Source organism: Periplaneta americana, chromosome 3, assembly GCF_040183065.1.
Source record: "Periplaneta americana isolate PAMFEO1 chromosome 3, P.americana_PAMFEO1_priV1, whole genome shotgun sequence".
In the NCBI taxonomy this organism is placed as follows: Eukaryota; Metazoa; Arthropoda; class Insecta; order Blattodea; family Blattidae; genus Periplaneta; species Periplaneta americana.
Genome location: NC_091119.1, coordinates 32,081,311 through 32,100,750, shown reverse-complemented (window position 1 = coordinate 32,100,750; position 19,440 = coordinate 32,081,311). Strand labels below are relative to the sequence as shown.

The following is a 19,440-nucleotide window of genomic DNA, read 5'->3' as shown; positions in this document are numbered from 1 at the left end:
TGTTCCATGCTGTAGTGTCGTGGTCTAAGACATCATGCTTAGGACTCGTGTTATGTAGTGCATGCTGTGTCAAGTCCACATGGGGAAGGAGTTTTCTTACGAAATTTCGGCTAGTGTATGGGACTAGTGCACACCCAGCATTGTGATGAATTTTAGGCGCTAGTTACATAAACCAGCTATAACAGTAGAAGGATCATCATACGATACCTCTGTTCTGGTTGGATGATCGTTTACCTCTACTGAGGTATGTGGATGTGAGACCAGCAGCAGTTAGAGATTATTTTGTTATTAACATATTTTAATATAAAGTAATATTACAGACATTAACAACATAAAAAGCATAAATTCAGGTAACCGATATTAAGTAAGTAATTGATTAACTAGCGGACTTACTCGTGTTAATTATGTAAGTTTGTGCGGCTTACAGCTGTTTCGGTGCTTCATCACACCATCCTCAGATCCTACTAGATCTTGGCGTCATCTCGAACTTCTCTGCCTGTTATGTGGGTGCGTTTGATTGTTGAAAGGTGTTAAAAAGTGGAGTCAAATAGTGTGTGTGTACTGAAATTGATCTGTGTGTTGAGAATTTGATCAGGGTGTGTTTTAGTGTGTTTGTATATTTCGTATTGTTCTAGTGTGTTGAGTTTTTGGTTCTTGGGTTGTATGTGTAGGATTTCCATGTCCGCATTTATGTTACTGTATGTATGGTTAGTATTGGTTATGCGATCGACGTATGTAGATGTATTGTGTCCTCTGGTTATTGCTTTAATGTGTTCTTTGTAGCGTGTTTGGAATGATCTGCCTGTCTGTCCAATGTAGAACTTGTCGCAACTATTACATGTGAGTTTGTATACACCTGTGTGGTCGTATTTATTTATTTGTTTGTGTGTTGAGATATCTTTGTAGTGTGTTTTCTGTTCTGTATGCTATGTTGTATTTCTGCTTTCTGAATGAAGATGCGATCTTATGTGTGCTTTTGTTTTCATATGTTAGTGTGATGTATTTCTTGTGTTTGTGTTGTGTTTTGCGTGTTTTTGTGTTTGTTAAGTTTTTGTTTTGTCTTTCTTATGATGTTGTCTATTATGTTGTGGATTGTAACCGTTTTCTTGTACTATGTATTTGATAGTGTTCACTTCTTCATTGTAGTGTTGTTGGCTCATGGGTATGTTGAGTAATCTGTGTACCATTGTCCTGAATGCAGCATGTTTGTGTTATATGGGGTGGTTAGATGTGTTGTGTATGTGTGTGGTAATCCGAGTAAGTCCGCTAGTTAATCAATTACTTATATTCAAGTGTTAAAAGTAGTGTACGCAAGATTCAAAATGGAATATTAAGTAATTTAATTACTTGCAAAACCTTTGTTTATTGTCTCTAAAATAAACTTTATACATATATTAATTGACCTATTCTGACAAATTAGATGTAGTGTAAAAATATATTAACAGAAATTGTGCGCAATATGCTTTTTCATCTACTAAACATAAAAAAGTATGCAACTATGCCAAGAGATATTCAAGCTTCTAAAATAAATAATAATGTGTAACAAGGTATATATTACTGGTACATAAAAAAAAGGAAAATTTGGTTGTCTATGATGTGTAACTAAACGAAATTTTATGATGTAATCTAAACAGATCACCATTTTTAGAAATGATATTGAAACTGTTATGGATTTTTTAAAATAGTTATTTATTTATTTTTTTGCAGACATTGTCTTCACTTCTGCATGCTCCAGAAAGAGAAGTAAATGGCCTCCTGAAACTAATAGCTACAATTGATTCTGTTTCTGCAAAAGCAAAATCCCGCCATGAAGCAAGAGTTGCATTCAGGGAAGATGGAAAAACTGCATTTGTTGAATTTCTTTCCAGTTTTGAGGTTGGAGGCCCTATTCAAGAAACTCCGACAATTAGTCTTAGGAAAAACATGTCTGAAGATAAAATGAAGAGAAGTAGTAAGTTTTCTTAGAGTTACTAAGATCACTTCATCCCTCCTCATTAACCAAAGCAGTTATGCACAGTTTATGGTAAAGACAGTTTTAATCTTGTCACTGTGGAGGATTTGTTAGGTTCAATCACTATAATAATAAATAATTGATTAAATGGCGATCTTACTCGTGTTAATTATGTAAGCATGTGTGGCTTACAGCTATTTCGGTGTTACTTGACACCATCCTCAGAGCCTACTAGATCTCGGTGCTGTGTCAACTTTGCTGCCTGTTGTGTGGGTGCGTTCATATGATGAAGAGTTGTGTCAAATAGTGTGTGTGTTCTGAAATTGCACATCTAACCACCCCACACAACAAAAATGCTGCATTCAGGACATTGGCACACAGATTACTCAACATACCCATGAGCCAACAACACTACAATGAAGAAGTGAACACAATCAAATACATAGCACAAGAAAATGGTTACAACCCAAACATAATAGACAACATCATAAGGAAGACAAAACAAAAACTCAACAAACACAAAAACACACAAAACAACACAAACACAAGAATACAAGAAATACATCACACTAACATACGAAAACAAAAACACACACAAGATCGCATCCTCATTCAGAAAACAGAACTACAACATAGCATACAGAACAGAAAACACACTACAAAGACATCTCAACACACAAACAACACAAACAAATAAATACAACCACACAGGCTTATACAAACTTACATGCAATAGTTGCGACAGTTTCTACATTGGACAGACAGGCAGATCATTCCAAACTCGATACAAAGAACACATGAAAGCGATAACCAGAGGACACAATACATCTACATATGCCGAACACATAACTAATGCTAACCACACATACAATAACATAAATACATAACATGGAAATCCTACACATACAACCCAAAAACCAAAAACTCAACACACTAGAACAATATGAAATATACAGACACACTAAAACACACCCTAATCAAATTCTCAACATACAGATCAATTTCAGAACACACACACTATTTGACACAACTCTTCATCACACGAACACACCCACACAACAGGCAGTGAAGTTGAGATAGCGCCAAGATCTAGTAGGCTCTAAGGATGGTGTCAAGTAACACCGAAACAGCTGTAAGCCAAACATACTTACATAATTAACACGAGTAAGATCGCCATTTAATCAATTATTTATATTCAAATGTTAAAAGTAGTGTACGAAAGAATCAACATGCTCTATAATAATGTTTTGGAAGGTGCACTGTAGTTCTTTCCTTGCAGAGGTAGACCAAAAAAATTGATTTCTTTAGTAAAGGGAAAAAATGTAAAGTTAGGGTAATATTTTTCCCTCTCATTTCCAGATATTTCATACTGTCATTGTCCTAGGAATTGCTTTCAGTATTTGATTGAAATTAAATCCCTAAGTTGGAAAAGGAAGAAATTCCAATCCAGTGGCGACTCTGGAGTGAATGAAAAGGTGTCTTCTCAAGAAGTAGGGTTTCCTTCCTCAAAATGAATCATTTTCGCTCCAAACCACAATCTGTTAAATTACTGAACATGCTTCAATAATACTACCGGTAGCAGTATGCTATGGTATGATTTATTGTCACTCAACTGTTTGGTCCTGCTGGCCCTTCTCATTCCTGTATTCGGGCCAGCATTCCCATTCTTAGACCACTTACATCATTTATAAATTTAGTGGACGAATCATGTACTTACCTACCTTTATGCGACACTGTGTTCTTCCGTGTCCATTCTTTTCTCTTATCACTCCATCTATTTCGTACTCTAATCATCTGACATTATTTATCATTCTAACACCTATCTAAATCTAATTCCCCTATCCTTAACACTTTGTTTATTATTAAGTTCAGTCTCTATTTTCACTACACATACTACTCATTACCGTTTCTATCTCTTCCTTGTTTTACTCATGTGGCATAAAATATTTTTCATATTCTCTATGCCACCTGATACTACATTTCTTTCTTTCATACTTTCATACTCCTTAGTCCTTACTGACATGTGTCATGGTTAATTCCTACTCCTCGCTCACTTTACTTTTTACATCACTTCACTATTTCATTTACTACCTTTACACTATATTCTTACTCTTTATTTTATAACATTATGATATTCTCGCTCTTTCTCCTCAACTACACTCAATCTTTTTTCTTTACAATATCCTTTGCCACTTGTTCACGACTTACACACCGTTTTCTTAAATGTAGGTTGGTTTTTTTGCATTTCAGGTGAATTGATATATCAAGGGACATTGTACAGTGATACCAAAGTGGAAGACTGGAAAAATGCAGCGGCAGACAGCTGCATCCAGCCAGCCCATCTTATGCAACTTGCTCTTCAGTTTTGGCTGCAGAAAAGGGAAGGAGTGGCATTAGAGGCTGAGATGCTGCGCTTCACAGAATTACTGAAAGCCATTTGCTCACTTGCAGGTATTTATATTCAGAAGTTTGGTAAGGAAATAATTAGATTTTTATAAGTTAATGCATCATTCTTAGTACTTAAAGTGAATGCTGTGGCATAGTAATTGCACAGCAAATGTGTATGAAGATTATTTTACAATAGAATTGCATGATTAGGGCAAGATAAGTGCACAGTGACAATATGAAAAATTTTCAGTGGCGTAAAAGATCCAATAACTCCATGTAATGCAATCAGTGGCGGCTGATTGGCTGAGGGCAAGTGAGGCTGAGCCTCAGTCACTTTGCTGCCTTAAACTCAAAATTTTAGTGGTTTTTAGTCGTATATAGCAAATTATATTAGTTATTTCAATGAAGCGTATAGAGTTGTACAAGTAGAAAACTTTGTGATGGATATAGACCTGTTTTGCAGTAAAATTTGTTCCTGAGGCCAGGATCGCTCGTGCCGGGTCTGGCTTCTGCATTTCGTATGTTTCCACGGGTTTTAAGGTTGCACTCGGAAAGCTGAAATGAGGCACATTTCTTGTGGCCTCGTGGCCTAGCAGGCATTCCCCCATCCATGAGCCTTCACTTCTCCCATTCAGAACCCGGTCTTTTGTCAATGCCGGTCTCAAGTGTCAGTTGGGATGAGAATAACAATGGTGATTCGTCGTGTGGTCCACTATGGTTATGTGTTTCGGGAAAATATAAATCGAAAGAAATGCGACAAATAATGATGATAATTATAATAAATTCATTGTTAGAGTATCGTTATCGATAGGAAATAATATTTAAAAAAAAGGAAAGTTTTAAATTAAGACAGACCTACGCCATCACTGACAATTATTCAGAAAGATTATCTTAAAACGCGAGCTTTCAATGCATCCTGGTGTGAGTAACATAAATGGGTCATTGGTAATGTGGTGCAAAATAAACTTTAATGTTGGCCAAGATAGAGAACAGTGTGTCTACCGAAACTTCAGTGATCTGAAAAATATTTCCAGGGGAATTTCAACACATGCTTCTTCAGTTGAGCATAATATTCGGTGCTTTATAAAAATTAAATAGTTAAACCTACTGAAATCCACTCACAGCATAGCAACTTATTTGAAGATTAACATATTATTTTTCATTAATGATGATAATAATAATAATAATAATAATAATAATAATAATAATAATAATATTAGTAATATTAGTAATAATGTCAGTCATAATAAAGTATCGTCAATAATAAACATTTTGCATGGAAGGTAGCCTGCTTAAACTACTTACTATAGGCCTCACACTGTGTGTGTGTGTGTGTGTGCGTGCGTGCGTGCGTGCGTGCGTGTGTGATTTAACGACACTTGCAACTGCAGAGGTTTTATCAGCGTCGTCAGATGTGCCGGAATTTTGTCCTGCAGGAGTTCTTTTACATGCCAGTAAATCTACTGACATGAGCTGTCGCATTTAAGCACACTTAAATGCCATCGACCTGGCCCGGGATCGAACCCGCAACCTTGGGCATAGAAGGCAACATTTACATCCATGTAATGTGGACCTCACAATTTTGTATCCAGTGCCAAAATTACATTCATTACAGATATACCTTTTGTAGATGCTCTTATAATTCAACTTTCGACCCCATTTAAATTGATCAGTATTTCCACTTTTAAAACCTAACAACTTAATTTAGATCATTCAAAATTGACACTTTTACGACTCTGTTCTTGATTTTCAGTACACTTATATCGAACACACACTGTTTCTAATAATACTTGTTACTAAGACATACTACACCATTGTCCAATATGTTCGTTATTATGTCTGTTTCTTGTGTACATTCCATTTTCAGATCTCACTAATTTTCTACATATTATACTTCACTATCCTAGCTAGCCTCCCCCGCCATACTCCTCACCTATTTTCATGATTTCTACCGTTTTACTTAACTTCCTATTACACTTCTCTAATTCATTCAAAATTGACACTTTTATCACTCCGTTCTTGGTTTTCAGTTCACTTAGATTATATCGAACACACACTGTTTCCACTAATACTTGTTACTAAAACTTATTACATCATTGTCCAACATGTTCGTTATTATGTCTGTTTCTTGTGTACATTTCATTTTCAGATCTCACTAATTTTCTACATATTATACTTCACTATCCTAGCTAGCCTCCTCCACCAAACGCCTTACCTATTTTCATTACCTTTATTGTATTATCTAACTTCCTATTACACTCCTCTAATTCATATTTCAATTTATTTACTAAGTCCTTAGTCGTCTCTTCCTTAGCCGTCTCCGGACCAGAAACATCCACTTTACCATTTTCTGTTATAAAGTCGACATTCTTTTTCTTCACTTCACTTCTCACCATTTCAGCTCTTGCACTCACAGAAACAATTTTACTTCTACTCTCGGCACTGACCTTCCTTCCCACTAGTTTTGTTAAATCACTTCCCAAATCACTTGAATTTTTACTCGTGTCACTAAACTTCATTGCATTTCTTTCTCCATTTATAATATTATTAATTTCTTTATTTATCCTTGCATTATTATCATTTTGCATATTGCATATTTCAGATGTTGACACTATATGTGCGGAGTATAACGAGTTGTCTTCCTGGTGGCGTGATGTCCGTAACGTGTTGATTCATTCTACAAATCCATTCATGGCACTGACTGGAGCCATTGTTTGTAGAGCTGTTGCTCTCTATGTGGAAAAAGAAAAAGAAAACAAGGTAAAAATGTTGGGATATCCTAAAAGTTTGGACGTACTTACATTGTATAGTGATTTTCATTTAGGATGAACTAAAGACATTACCTGTGCTAACCTCTTAAAATAGTAGACAACCCAGCTATTGTGTGTGACGGAGTATGGGGGCAAAGGCGTGAGAAATCCTTTTACTTCGTTGTAATTGTGGGGTTCACTTCGGAGACCATTTCCCTCAAGCTATTTCTGTTTTCATGCATGTCACTTGATTAATCCTGAATGAAAACAACTGTACAGTGTGTTAACAAAAAGTAGTAATAAATTACCATATTTCATCGCATAGTCCACACCCGTGGAGTAACAGTTAGCGCGTCTGGCTGCGAAACCAGGTTGGCCCAGGTTCGATTCCCAGTCAGGATAAGTTACCTGGTTGAGGTTTTTTCCAGGGTTTTCCCTCAATCCAATATGAGCAAATGCTGGGTAACTTTCAGTGCTGGACCCCGGACTCATTTCACCGGCATTATCACCTTCATCTCATTCAGACGCTAAATAACCTAAGATGTTGATAAACCTACTAAAAAAAAAATTCATCGCATAATCATCACATTTTAATACATTTTTTGAGAATATACGGTGCGACCATTATGTGAAGAATAAATTAAAATGGTAATGATTGGTCCTATCAGCTTTCAATGTTTGGCTTCCTTATAACAGGGGCGTGTGCAAGCAAGCAGGGCCAAGTTGCGTGATTCGTAGTGGAAGAGGAAAGAGAATAACCGGTTTCAATGTGGAATGCTGGAACTTTAACGTAAATAATACCTTAAAAAAATAAAAATTACTGTAGTGTTGTTGAATTAAATCACTTTTTTTTTACTAAAAACACTCACGGTATTGTTGAATCACATGCACTGGTACATCTGATACACTGAAGTCAATATTATCTGATTACTGGACCTGTCCGCAGAAAGATGATTGGTCTAGGCCTAAAGTATTTGAACATTCGTGATCAAAAACCACTCACAAATCACAACCAATAATTTTATTGTACTGGACTGGAAGCATTTATGGCCATTGGCTTGGTGCTAACATCTCGCACATTCGACCTTGAGCGCAAAGGTACTTTGTGTTGCAGAGCCGGCACATTATTTTTAAATAATTCTAGATCATAATAAACAGAAATATCCGTGCGACGATTATGTGATGAAATTTTAAAGTCCTGATAAGTTTGTCTATAAATAAGGCTGCGCCATTATGTGATGACGACGATTATGCGATGAAATAAGTATAAGAACGAATTGTTCATCTGACTGTACCATATATCAGAGTCTACTGTGAGGATTTCTGTGGTTAGATAGTTCATCAAATGTTTGACTTAAAAATTTCAAAGAGTTGTTCATTTGTGTGGCTTTCAATTCCAGAATCTTAAACGTGATGTGTCAATGCCAGATTCAATATCAACAGAGAAAATCACACAACAGCAAGAATCATGTGCTACTTCGCCAGAAGATGAGACTCATAGTTCAACAAGTGAATGGGAAAATGTTTCTCGTGACACCTGTCAATGGAGTTTATTGATTGGTCAACTGGAGGACGTGGCTCTGTTGGACACTGTATTAAAGTAAGTGGCTCTTTTTTTTAATAAAATTTCTCACATCAGCATGGGGCAGGCCTGCAGAACTGTAGCTCCTGAGAGCACTGCTATACTCCCCTTTCTTACCCCACCCACTTTTTATACCAGTGCAGTCATGACGTTCTAGTTTCCTCGGCTGCATTAACATTCATTTGCGGCGGCAGGTATACAATACGCTATCAAGAATTACAAATGAACAGATAATAAAATCCTTAGAAACATACCTTTACAAAGTAAGAGAAAAATGAATGAGGTATGTGTGCTAATAATGTAAGAGGGTATACCTATGTGTATCGTCCTATTACTAGTAAAGCCGATTAAATTCACTTTTTGTGTAAAATAAGTTAAGTACAGTCCCTGACATGTCTTTCCGTGCTCTGTATTCTACTAAAATGAAATAAGTCCGAAATGTTGCTTGCAGGCAACAAACCAATTACTTTATTTGAAGAATTTATTATGATTTTTCGTGCATTAAAAAAGTTTTAATTCCTGTTTTTACAAAACTTGTATTACTGGTCTTAACTGGTTTTACTAATAATATGACAATAAATAAATTGTACGTTGATAAGTAAGTGATAGCTATATGACTAGATGTCAATGCTGTCATTCAACATTGTAACGCACTCCAGCCAAATAAATAAGTAAATAAGTAAGAAAGTAAGAAATTAAGTAAGTAAATAAGTAAATACGTAAATAAATAAATAAGTAAAGAAGTAAATAAATAAGTAAATATATATATATATATATATATATATATATATATAAGTAATTAAGTAAATAAGTAGGCCTGAATAAGTAAATAAGAAAATAAGTAAGTAAATAAATAAGTAAACAAACAAACAAACAAATAATACGCGTACTGCAGTTTAAAGACAACTGGAACATGGTAAAATCTAAACCCGTGAAAGAATACTACTATATATATATATATATATATATATATATATATATATATATAAGTAATTAAGTAAATAAGTAGGCCTGAATAAGTAAATAAGAAAATAAGTAAGTAAATAAATAAGTAAACAAACAAACAAACAAATAATACGCGTACTGCAGTTTAAAGACAACTGGAACATGGTAAAATCTAAACCCGTGAAAGAATACTACTATATATATATATATATATATATATATATATAAGTAATTAAGTAAATAAGTAGGCCTGAATAAGTAAATAAGAAAATAAGTAAGTAAATAAATAAATAAACAAACAAACAAACAAATAATACGCGTACTGCAGTTTAAAGACAACTGGAACATGGTAAAATCTAAACCCGTGAAAGAATACTACTTCCAAAGGAAATAGTAATATGATTATTTTGTTGTTGAAGACGAAAGAATTGCTTGTTTACTGTGTCCCATCCAATTTATTTCCACTCGTCACTTCAATCTTAAACTACATTTCAACAAAGTCCATATTAAGAATTATGGAATGCACAGACTTTCGGGTAAGTTCATTATTACGAACTGTATATTGATTATTTATTTATATAATGTAAAATTAAGGACGTCACTCGTTGTGTTCATTTTGAATTGAAATTAATAGTGACTTTCAAGGTTCATTACTTTAATGCTATAAATTTATGTTTCCGTAGGTGATGATAGGAGGAAAGTTTTCGAAAATCTAAAACAGGTTAGGCGCAAAGAAATCTCAAAGAAACTACCGACAGGAAATCTAGCATAATTGTAAACCTTGAAACGAGACAACGCATTATAAAAACAATGAATTTATTACAATCCTTTTTGAAAATTATATGCCGCCACTGATGGACCTTTGACGACAAGTGAAGGTAAATACCTAACTCTTCATGGAAGTCGATCATCCCCAATAGAAGTGGAGTGAGGCTGACGTCATATTTCCCCTTCTTACGAGTTCTGCAGGCCTGGCATGGGGTGTAAAAATATGCAAGTTATTAGGAATCACCAGTGCTATGTTTCACTCACTGTTTTTACGAAGTTACAGCAATCATCTTTCTACTGTAGTGGTGGCTCAGTGGTAGAGCACCCAGTGCATAGAATTTGGATCCCGAGTTCGATCCCCGGCACCAGAGCGAATTTTTCTCCATTATTAACCAATAATAACCATAACAGATAATTCTGTAGGACCAAAAGAGATTAATAATCTTTACATTTAGAGGTTAAATATTTATTCAGCCTTTAGACTTTCGTGACAGACAACTCAAAAATGTATTATATAAAGCAGTTGTCTCTGTAAAGCAACTAGTAAAATATAGAAAGTAAACCTGTGGAATTTCTGTTCTTAAATGTTCCAGGCAAAAGCCATTACCAGCAGATAAGGATGGGATATTGATGTCTCCAAAACCTCAGCTGTTTTGTTGTCCATACAGCAGACCTGGTGTTTCACTTAACTATGTTCTCAACGAGGGAAAAGGTAGTTAAAAATTCAGCAATTTTAAAATTGTTATTTTCGTTATACAAACTATAAAGAGATCTTTCCCCTCCACCACGCAAATACATGTTTTCGGCATCCCTGATCATAAAAGTGGTTTTGAGCATGCTGTCAGTATGTCTGTCTGCATACAGCGATTTCTCTTAAAATATAGGGCTGATTTTGTTTATATTCATTATCTCAGGGTCAGTTATACACATGAAATATAATTTTAGTAAAAATTGATAGGCCTTTATTTTAAATAAAAATCATAAAAGGGCTGTGAACTCGAAATCTATTCAAACAATTTTTTTCATAAGATGACGAGAGAAGTGAAATGTACGCCAATTTTGTAGAAGTGAGCAACTAGGCACGTATGTTTGATGGTTAAGTGAAGGCAGCAGTAACTTCTTGGTTGGTTTTTGTGTTTTTCCTCAAAGCTTATTAATGATTTAAAGGATCTCAGTTGTTACAAAATGCGTAAAACGTATAATAAGAAAGCATGTATCACCTTCGTGACATGACACAAACTTGTTTGTTTGTTTGAGTTAGGAGTAGTTAAGAGATTATGCTTATGAATAATTTTTTGTCAATATCACCTGGAAAATCATGATCTGCTAATGTGTCATTGTTTTACTGTTTTCGTACATTCATTATTTAAATTTGTTTTGAAATATGCATTGGAAAGAAAGTGCTGACTACATAGTATCTGACAGAGAAATTGAATGGTTTTTAAATTAAAGTGAATTACAAAACTATGTTTTTTTTTCGTGTAATAATTTGTACTAAATTGCAGTATTATCAAGTCATTCTGAGATCACTTATTAGATTCGTGGCACAGAAAAATGTTAAACTTATATCAACACGTTTTATTTTTTCATTTCATTTATTGTATTCTTAGATCTTAAATAAGCATTATAGCTTTGAGATGTAGAAAAATTCAAAAGTTACACAGAAATATACAGTACAAAACAAGCAGTCTTGTAAATCTACTCGAATTCATTTCATTTCATTCATTTATTTATTTTATTCCATAGATCTTACATGAGCAATGAAGCTTTAAGATGTGGAACAAATAAAAAATTTTACAATATTACAATTACAATTTTTACAGTTTTACAATTTAGTAATTTTCTACAATTTTTACAATTTGGTGCAATTTTTTACAATGTTTTGGCGAGATGTAGTGAGATGAGGTGAGGTCCAAGGATTCGCCAAAAGATTACCTGGCATTTGCCTTTTGGTTGGGGAAAACCTCGGAAAAACCCAACCAGGTAATCAAATCAAAGGGGTTGATGCTGAGCACTCGCCATAGACTATCTGGCTTCAGTCCCACGGCTGGGGAAAACCTCGGAAGAAACCATTCAATTGAGACCAAAGAGGGATCCAACCCAAGCCGGAACGCAGCTCTGGATCAGCAGCCCAGCGAGTCTGCCGACTGAGCTACATCGATGGCTGTACTAAAAATATACAATACATAGCCAATCAGATTATTAAATTTACAAACGCAAACGATCATTCATCAGTTGAACTATATGTATAATACAAAACAAGTAAGTTAATTAAATTTAAGGCATAAACAATTCAATCAGCTGTGATATACAGAAATTGATAATACATATCATGCAAACTACTTCAAATTACAAACACAAACAATTTATCAATAGAGCTATACAGATTACTATTCAATTTAAAGAATATAAAATTCATCGGCCAAAACTATACAAATATATACAATGCAAAGTAAGCAGATTAATTCAATTTACAAACATACTTTCGTTAAGCTATACAAATTTGTGCAATTAATATCAAGTAGACTCATTCAATTTATAATCATAAACAATTCATCAGTTGAGCTATACAGACTACTATACAATTTACAGCATATAGAATGTTCTTCATTATGCAGTTCATTCAGAGTGAAGAGAATTTCTTCCATATTTTATTTTGATCGACTATTGATCAGATTTTTTGTATTCGACAGATATTGGAGAAAAAATGGGAGTATAAGGGTACAGTACATCAGCTATTCATAGATTTCAAAAAGGCGTATGACTCGGTTAAGAGAGAAGTTTTATATAATATTCTTATTGAATTTGGTATTCCCAAGAAACTAGTTCGATTAATTAAAATGTGTCTTAGTGAAACTTACAGCAGAGTCCGTATAGGCCAGTTTCTATCTGATGCTTTTCCAATTCACTGCAGGCTAAAGCAGGGAGATGCACTATCACCTTTACTTTTTAACTTCGCTCTAGAATATGCCATTAGGAAAGTTCAGGATAATAGGGTTTGGAGTTGAATGGGTTACATCAGCTTCTTGTCTATGCAGATGACGTGAATATGCTAGGAGAAAATCCACAACCGATTAGGGAAAACACGGAAATTCTAGTTGAAGCAAGTAAAGCGATAGGGTTGGAAGTAAATCCTGAAAAGACTAAGTATATGATTATGTCTCGTGACCAGAATATTGTACGAAATGGAACTATAAAAATTGGAGATTTATCTTTCGAAGAGGTGGAAAAATTCAAATATCTTGGAGGAACAGTAACAAATATAAATGACACTCGGGAGGAAATTAAATGCAGAATAAATATGGGAAATCTGTGTTATTATTCGGTTGAGAAGCTTTTGTCATCTAGTCTTGTGTCAAAAAATCTGAAAGTTAGAATTTATAAAACAGTTATATTACCTGTTGTTCTGTATGGTTGTGAAACTTGGACTCTCACTTTGAGAGAGGAACAGACATTAAGTGTGTTTGAGAATAAGTTTCTTAGGAAAATATTTGGGGCTAAGAGGGATGAAGTTACAGGAGAATGGAGAAAGTTACACAAAGCAGAGCTGCAGACATTGTATTCTTCACCTGACATAATTAGGAACATAAAATCCAGACGTTTGAGATGGGCAGGACATGTAGCACGTATGGGCGAATCCAGAAATGCATATAGAGTGTTAGTTGGGTGGCCGGAGGGAAAAAGACCTTTGGGGAGGCCGAGACGTAGGTGGGAAGATAATATTAAAATGGGTTTGAGGGAGGTGGGATAAGATGGTAGAGACTGGATTAATCTTGCTCAGGATAGGGACCAATGGCGGGCTTATGTGAGGGCGGCAGTGAACCTCCGGGTTCTTTAAAAGCCAGTAAGTAAGAAAGTATTTTATTTTGATAGTTTTAGTCCATATGAAACCTGTTTGCTAAACGTCACTTTGCAGAATAATGTGAGAAATATTGTTGCCAATATACTTTCGCAATTTGTTATGTTGTAGGCTCAGTGTCGCAGCTTGTCGCCCAATGGCTCAGTTCTACAGGAATTGACCCACATCGACTAGTGGACTTGTCTGATGTTGAATTTGACAGTGTTGAGCAGCAAGAACAACCTGGGGAAGAGAGTAGATTCAGGAAAACAACGTCATTAGACATAAAAGAAGGCAGCAAACTGGAGGTGGAACAAGGCTCAGAAGTTACACCAGCAAATGAACACGAAACTGAGATTCTAAGTTAGTATGAACTGCCATTATGTATCGACAAAACTGAAAATTTACATTATAGCCAAATACAGAATGATTTTTCTTATCCTTGTCTGCATAACAAGGTACTTTCTTTGATTCTTTCTCATGTCCGCTGTAACTGTCAAATGTTTCTTTTCAAACATGAATAGGTTATATTAAAATATTTCAATAATGCAACATTTGATAATACACCTTTCTGGTATGATGATATTATATAGCGTGTAACGAAAATAGTGGGCCAAATTTCAGATATGGATTCCTCATATACAGAAATAGTACAGTCGACCTGGTTGGCGAGTTGGTATAGCGCTGGCCTTCTATGCCCAAGGTTGCGGGTTCGATCCCGGGCCTGGTCGATGGCATTTAAGTATGCTTAAATGCGACAGGCTCATGTCAGTAGATTTACTGGCATGTAAAAGAACTCCTGCGGGACAAAATTCCGGCATATCCGGCGACGCTGATATAACCTCTGCAGTTGCGAGCATCGTTAAATAAAACATAAAATTAAATTAGAAATAGTACATTATGCAACGAACCTATAATGGTAGTAATTAATACGCGAGTATGTTTATGAAACGAGAGCAAGCAAGTTTCATAATTTTCATACAAGCGTCTTAATTACCATTATAGTCAACTTTCATACGACTGTTTATGCTCGAGCATATTTCTAACTTGAAATTATTCATAAGTATTCATGTTATTCTTATCTGACTGAGGAGCGGAACTGACCTTGTGCAATACCTCGTAAATTGTGAGACGCGAAAGTATTGATTTTTTCCGAGAAACAAATGTAGACATTGACCTTGATATAATCTAGAGAGTAAAATAAACATTCATCTTGATATAACCTTGAAATTGAATTAGACATTGAGAAACGAGATGACAAATTGAATTTATTTGAATATTATTTACAATTAACGCTTATTATTATAGTAACAGAACTGACTTTATTTCAAATATAGGTGATTTATTGTGCAATTGGTGAAATGAATTTGTGGGAATGTGCTTTATGAAAGGCTGGAAGATGACGGTGAATTGATGTTAATTTGTGTGTTTTTTTTTCGACTAAGTTTAATATTGTATTTGAGATTTCAATTTTATTTTGGATTGATTCTTCAACATAACCTTCTGCGACAGTATTGGATTTCCAGCCTCCGTGACGTTTCAATGTTATGATATCCGAGAATAATCAATACTTGCGCTTTCATATTGCTACAATGGTATTTTCTGATTGGTGGAACACCTGAACTTTAATGAATAGGTGTACTTTAATGAGGTCCATTAAAGGGCTGCTACCAGGTGTATAATTACTACATTTCGGCATGGTCGAGCATAAAGAATAAAAGGTTATATGAACATAGATCTGGAAATGCCTGGTTGCCGCGCTAGAGGGGCTACAAGGAGGATCATTGTGTAGTATAAAACTTGGGTATTAATTGATTAATGTTTCAGTCTGTATATGTTTACCGGAACTGTTCAAAATGTCCACCTCCTGCATGAATACAGGGCGCAGTTCGTCGCATTGATGTCCCGATCTGCTCCCAAATTCCTGGCGTAGCACGTATTGTCCAACAGTGTTGCTCAACTTGCAGGCACAGAGTTTCCACATCGTTCACAGGCGACGAATACACAAGCGACTTCAAGTGCCCCTACAAGTAGAAGTCCAGTAGGTTGAGATCTGGTGAGCATGGAGGCCAAGCAGTTGTCCCACCTTGCCCTATCCATTGGCCAGGGAATGTTGCATTAAGATGTTTACGTTCATCCAGACTGAAATGTGTGCGAATTGAGCAACATTATCGGACAAAAAGTGCTATGCCAGGAATTTGGGAGCAGGTTCGGATGGCAGTGCGATGACGAACTGCGACCTGTATTCAGGCAGGAGGTGGACATTTTGAACAGTTCCTGTAAACAAATGTACACAGACTGAAACATTAATCAACTAATACCTAAGTTTTGTAGTGTACAATGATCCTCCTTGTAACCCTTATAACGTGGCAACCAGGCCTTTCCGGACTCATGTTCCTGTAACTTTTTTTTCTTTTCTACATATGAGGACTCCATACCTGAAGTTTGACCCACTATTTTCGTTACACCCTATATAATAGTATCAAAATGCATTATTACTTCTTTTTTCCTCCATGACTGACCTGCTTGAAAGGTAAGGCATATAGTTGCAAGCAAATTGTAATAAATTGTTGGGTAAAATGTATTCTTCAATACAGACATTCTCTTTCACAGGTAATCTCTCGACACTGAAGCGTCATTTTCCCTACAGTTTATCATCGAGTATTTTGCTGGCCAATTTGTGTTGGGAATTCATGTTAACATGGCACCGCAATGTAGATGAACTTAATGCTCTCCGTGCTGCAATAAAATGTCTACAAGTAATTCCATCACCTCATCTGAAAGAAGGTGAGATATACAGGAACTAACATAACATATTCATGTTTTTCTGAATGGGGTAAGGTGGATAGTTTGTTTTCCTCTCCATTTCATACATCACCGACTAGCTACATATTTCACTAATCAGTCTTCAGATGTATACAAACAATTTTTCTTTCTGTGATACATATCATCAAGTGTGATGTACTACATGATAATAGATGTACACCTTTTGACACAGAAATTGGTCACTGTTCAGAGACTACATAAGTCCCACCTTGGAATAGTTCTAGAATCTTTGTGTGCGCTGCGTTTACATGTGTGCACTTTACATAGAGAGATTTGAAGCCTGGTCTTTGTAATGATATGATGATATGATATGATATATATTTCTCAAAATCTTCTGTCCTGCTGGCCCTTCACATTTCTGTATTCGGGCCAGCATTCCCTTACTTGCACTATTTACAACTTTCAACAAGATGTATCTTAACACTTGAAGCCTGTTCTTGCTATGTCTTTCATGTCCCTTCACTTTCACTTGACCATCCTTTTACTTTATCCACTACTATTCTACTTCCCTTCTCTTATTCTCAGTTTCCTTAAAAATCATTCCTACCTTCATAACTAACTTAATACTTTAAATAACAATACATATAACTTATTTAATATATAAGACCTAACCCTTATTGACTATTTCACTAAAAACTTGAACTATTATTATATTCACTGTCTAAACTCTTCTCATACAACACATTAGCCATCGTATCCTAACAACATTGCTTTCACTTTATTTATAGCACTATTTAACACTGAAAAAAGTACAACAGTCACTTCCATTTACCCATTACCTAGCTAACCTACTATTATTTCAGCCCACTGATGCAGCATTTCCTCAGATTATAGACAGGTTTTTCTCCACTATTGCCCAGTCCTTGTAATGAGAAGAAAGAGCTATATCACTAAGCCATAAAGACTTCGTAGGGAATACCGTACCTATGTCATTTTGTGACCTACAAATACGTCACTGTTACGTCGTGATTTCATCCTCGGATATCAATGCTGAATATTTTCTCATGTGAATCTCGTGTCAACCCGAAAGACACTTAAGGCAATTCACGCTACATGATAGCGACCATTTTCTGTGTCGAACGGTGTACATAATACCAGCCAGAACTTCAGACAGAGGTACTTTCTAATTTACTACTTGCAAATATTGAAGTTCAGAATCTGAAGCTGTGGCTGCATGCTTTCTATCCCAATGCCATTCAACTTTATAGAATGTACTGTGCTCAATATATGTACAGCGCATATCAAAAGTCCGGTAAACACTTTCAATATTTTATTACACAAAAACTACAAATGATAGCACTTTCAAACACGCATCAGTTTAAAGTCAAACTCTCAAAGTTCTGTTTACACCTTACAGAGATTCAATGTGTGAACCACGATTGACTTGGCAGATGTCCAAACGATAATCAAACTCTTTCCATACCCTTTTCAACATATCCTCTGTGACCGTGGTGGCAGCTTCTCGAATTCTGGTTTTTAGTTCCTCTAAATCACGTGGCAAAGACGGTACAAACACATGGTCCTTTAGTTACCCCCATAGAAAAAAGTCACATGCAGTCATATCGGGTGACCTTGGTGGCCATGTCATGAAACATCTGTCTCTTACTCCAGCACGTCCTATCCAACGATCAGACATCTCTGTATTCAGGTAAGCACGAACTGCATTGTGGAAATGTGGCGGAGCCCCATCTTGCTGAAAGATGAAATCGTCATCGAGATCTTGTCTAAGTTGAGGCACCAACCATTGCTCCAGCATGTCCAGATATGAATGTCCAGTCACAGTAGCCTCAATGAAGAAGAAAGGTCCGTACAGTTTTCGTTGTGACAACGCGCAGAAAACATTCACCTTTGGTGAATCACGCTCATGTTCAATGATTCTGTGAGGTTTCTGTGTACCCCAAACACGACAGTTGTGCTTGTTAATTTTCCGAGTCACTCGTGGTTCACACATTGAATTTCTGTAAGGTGTAAACAGAACTTTGAGAGTTTGACTTTAAACTGACGTGTGTTCGAAAGTGCTATCATTAGTAGTTTTTGTGTAATAAAATATTGAAAGCGTTACCGGACTTTTGATATGCCCTGTATATTGCATATTTCTTCATAACTTTGCAATAAAATAATATTCAAAAAATTTTTTGAGCAGTGTATAATACAAATGTAAATTCTGTGCAGGATTGTGTAGTTTGATATGGTCAATGCATCTTAGACAGAAGTTTGAATCAGCTGCTCGACTCTTTCAAAAAGTAGGTAAAGTTCCTAAGGAACGCCTGTGCAGACAAGACATCGGTATATCAGATCTGGAGATGCCTCTATTTTTGGATACTTGTATGGTCTTCTTGGATACATTCATGGAAGTAAGTGTGTAAAAAATAAATCTTTGAGTGGAAGCACT

At 35.6% G+C, this 19,440-nt stretch overlaps 1 protein-coding gene across 1 annotated transcript in view; it reads left to right on the top strand.

Moving 5' to 3' along the window:
• The window catches only part of Rab3-GAP (Rab3 GTPase activating protein), a 78,925-nt gene that overhangs the window by 39,152 nt on the left and 20,333 nt on the right, over positions 1-19,440 (top strand). Inside the window, exons 13-20 of the mRNA XM_069820244.1 lie at positions 1,708-1,951; positions 4,202-4,402; positions 6,942-7,099; positions 8,490-8,689; positions 10,978-11,096; positions 14,355-14,585; positions 16,836-17,009; positions 19,221-19,402. Of these exons, the coding sequence (XP_069676345.1) occupies positions 1,708-1,951; positions 4,202-4,402; positions 6,942-7,099; positions 8,490-8,689; positions 10,978-11,096; positions 14,355-14,585; positions 16,836-17,009; positions 19,221-19,402 (1,509 nt within the window). The remainder of the gene's footprint in view (positions 1-1,707; positions 1,952-4,201; positions 4,403-6,941; positions 7,100-8,489; positions 8,690-10,977; positions 11,097-14,354; positions 14,586-16,835; positions 17,010-19,220; positions 19,403-19,440) is intronic.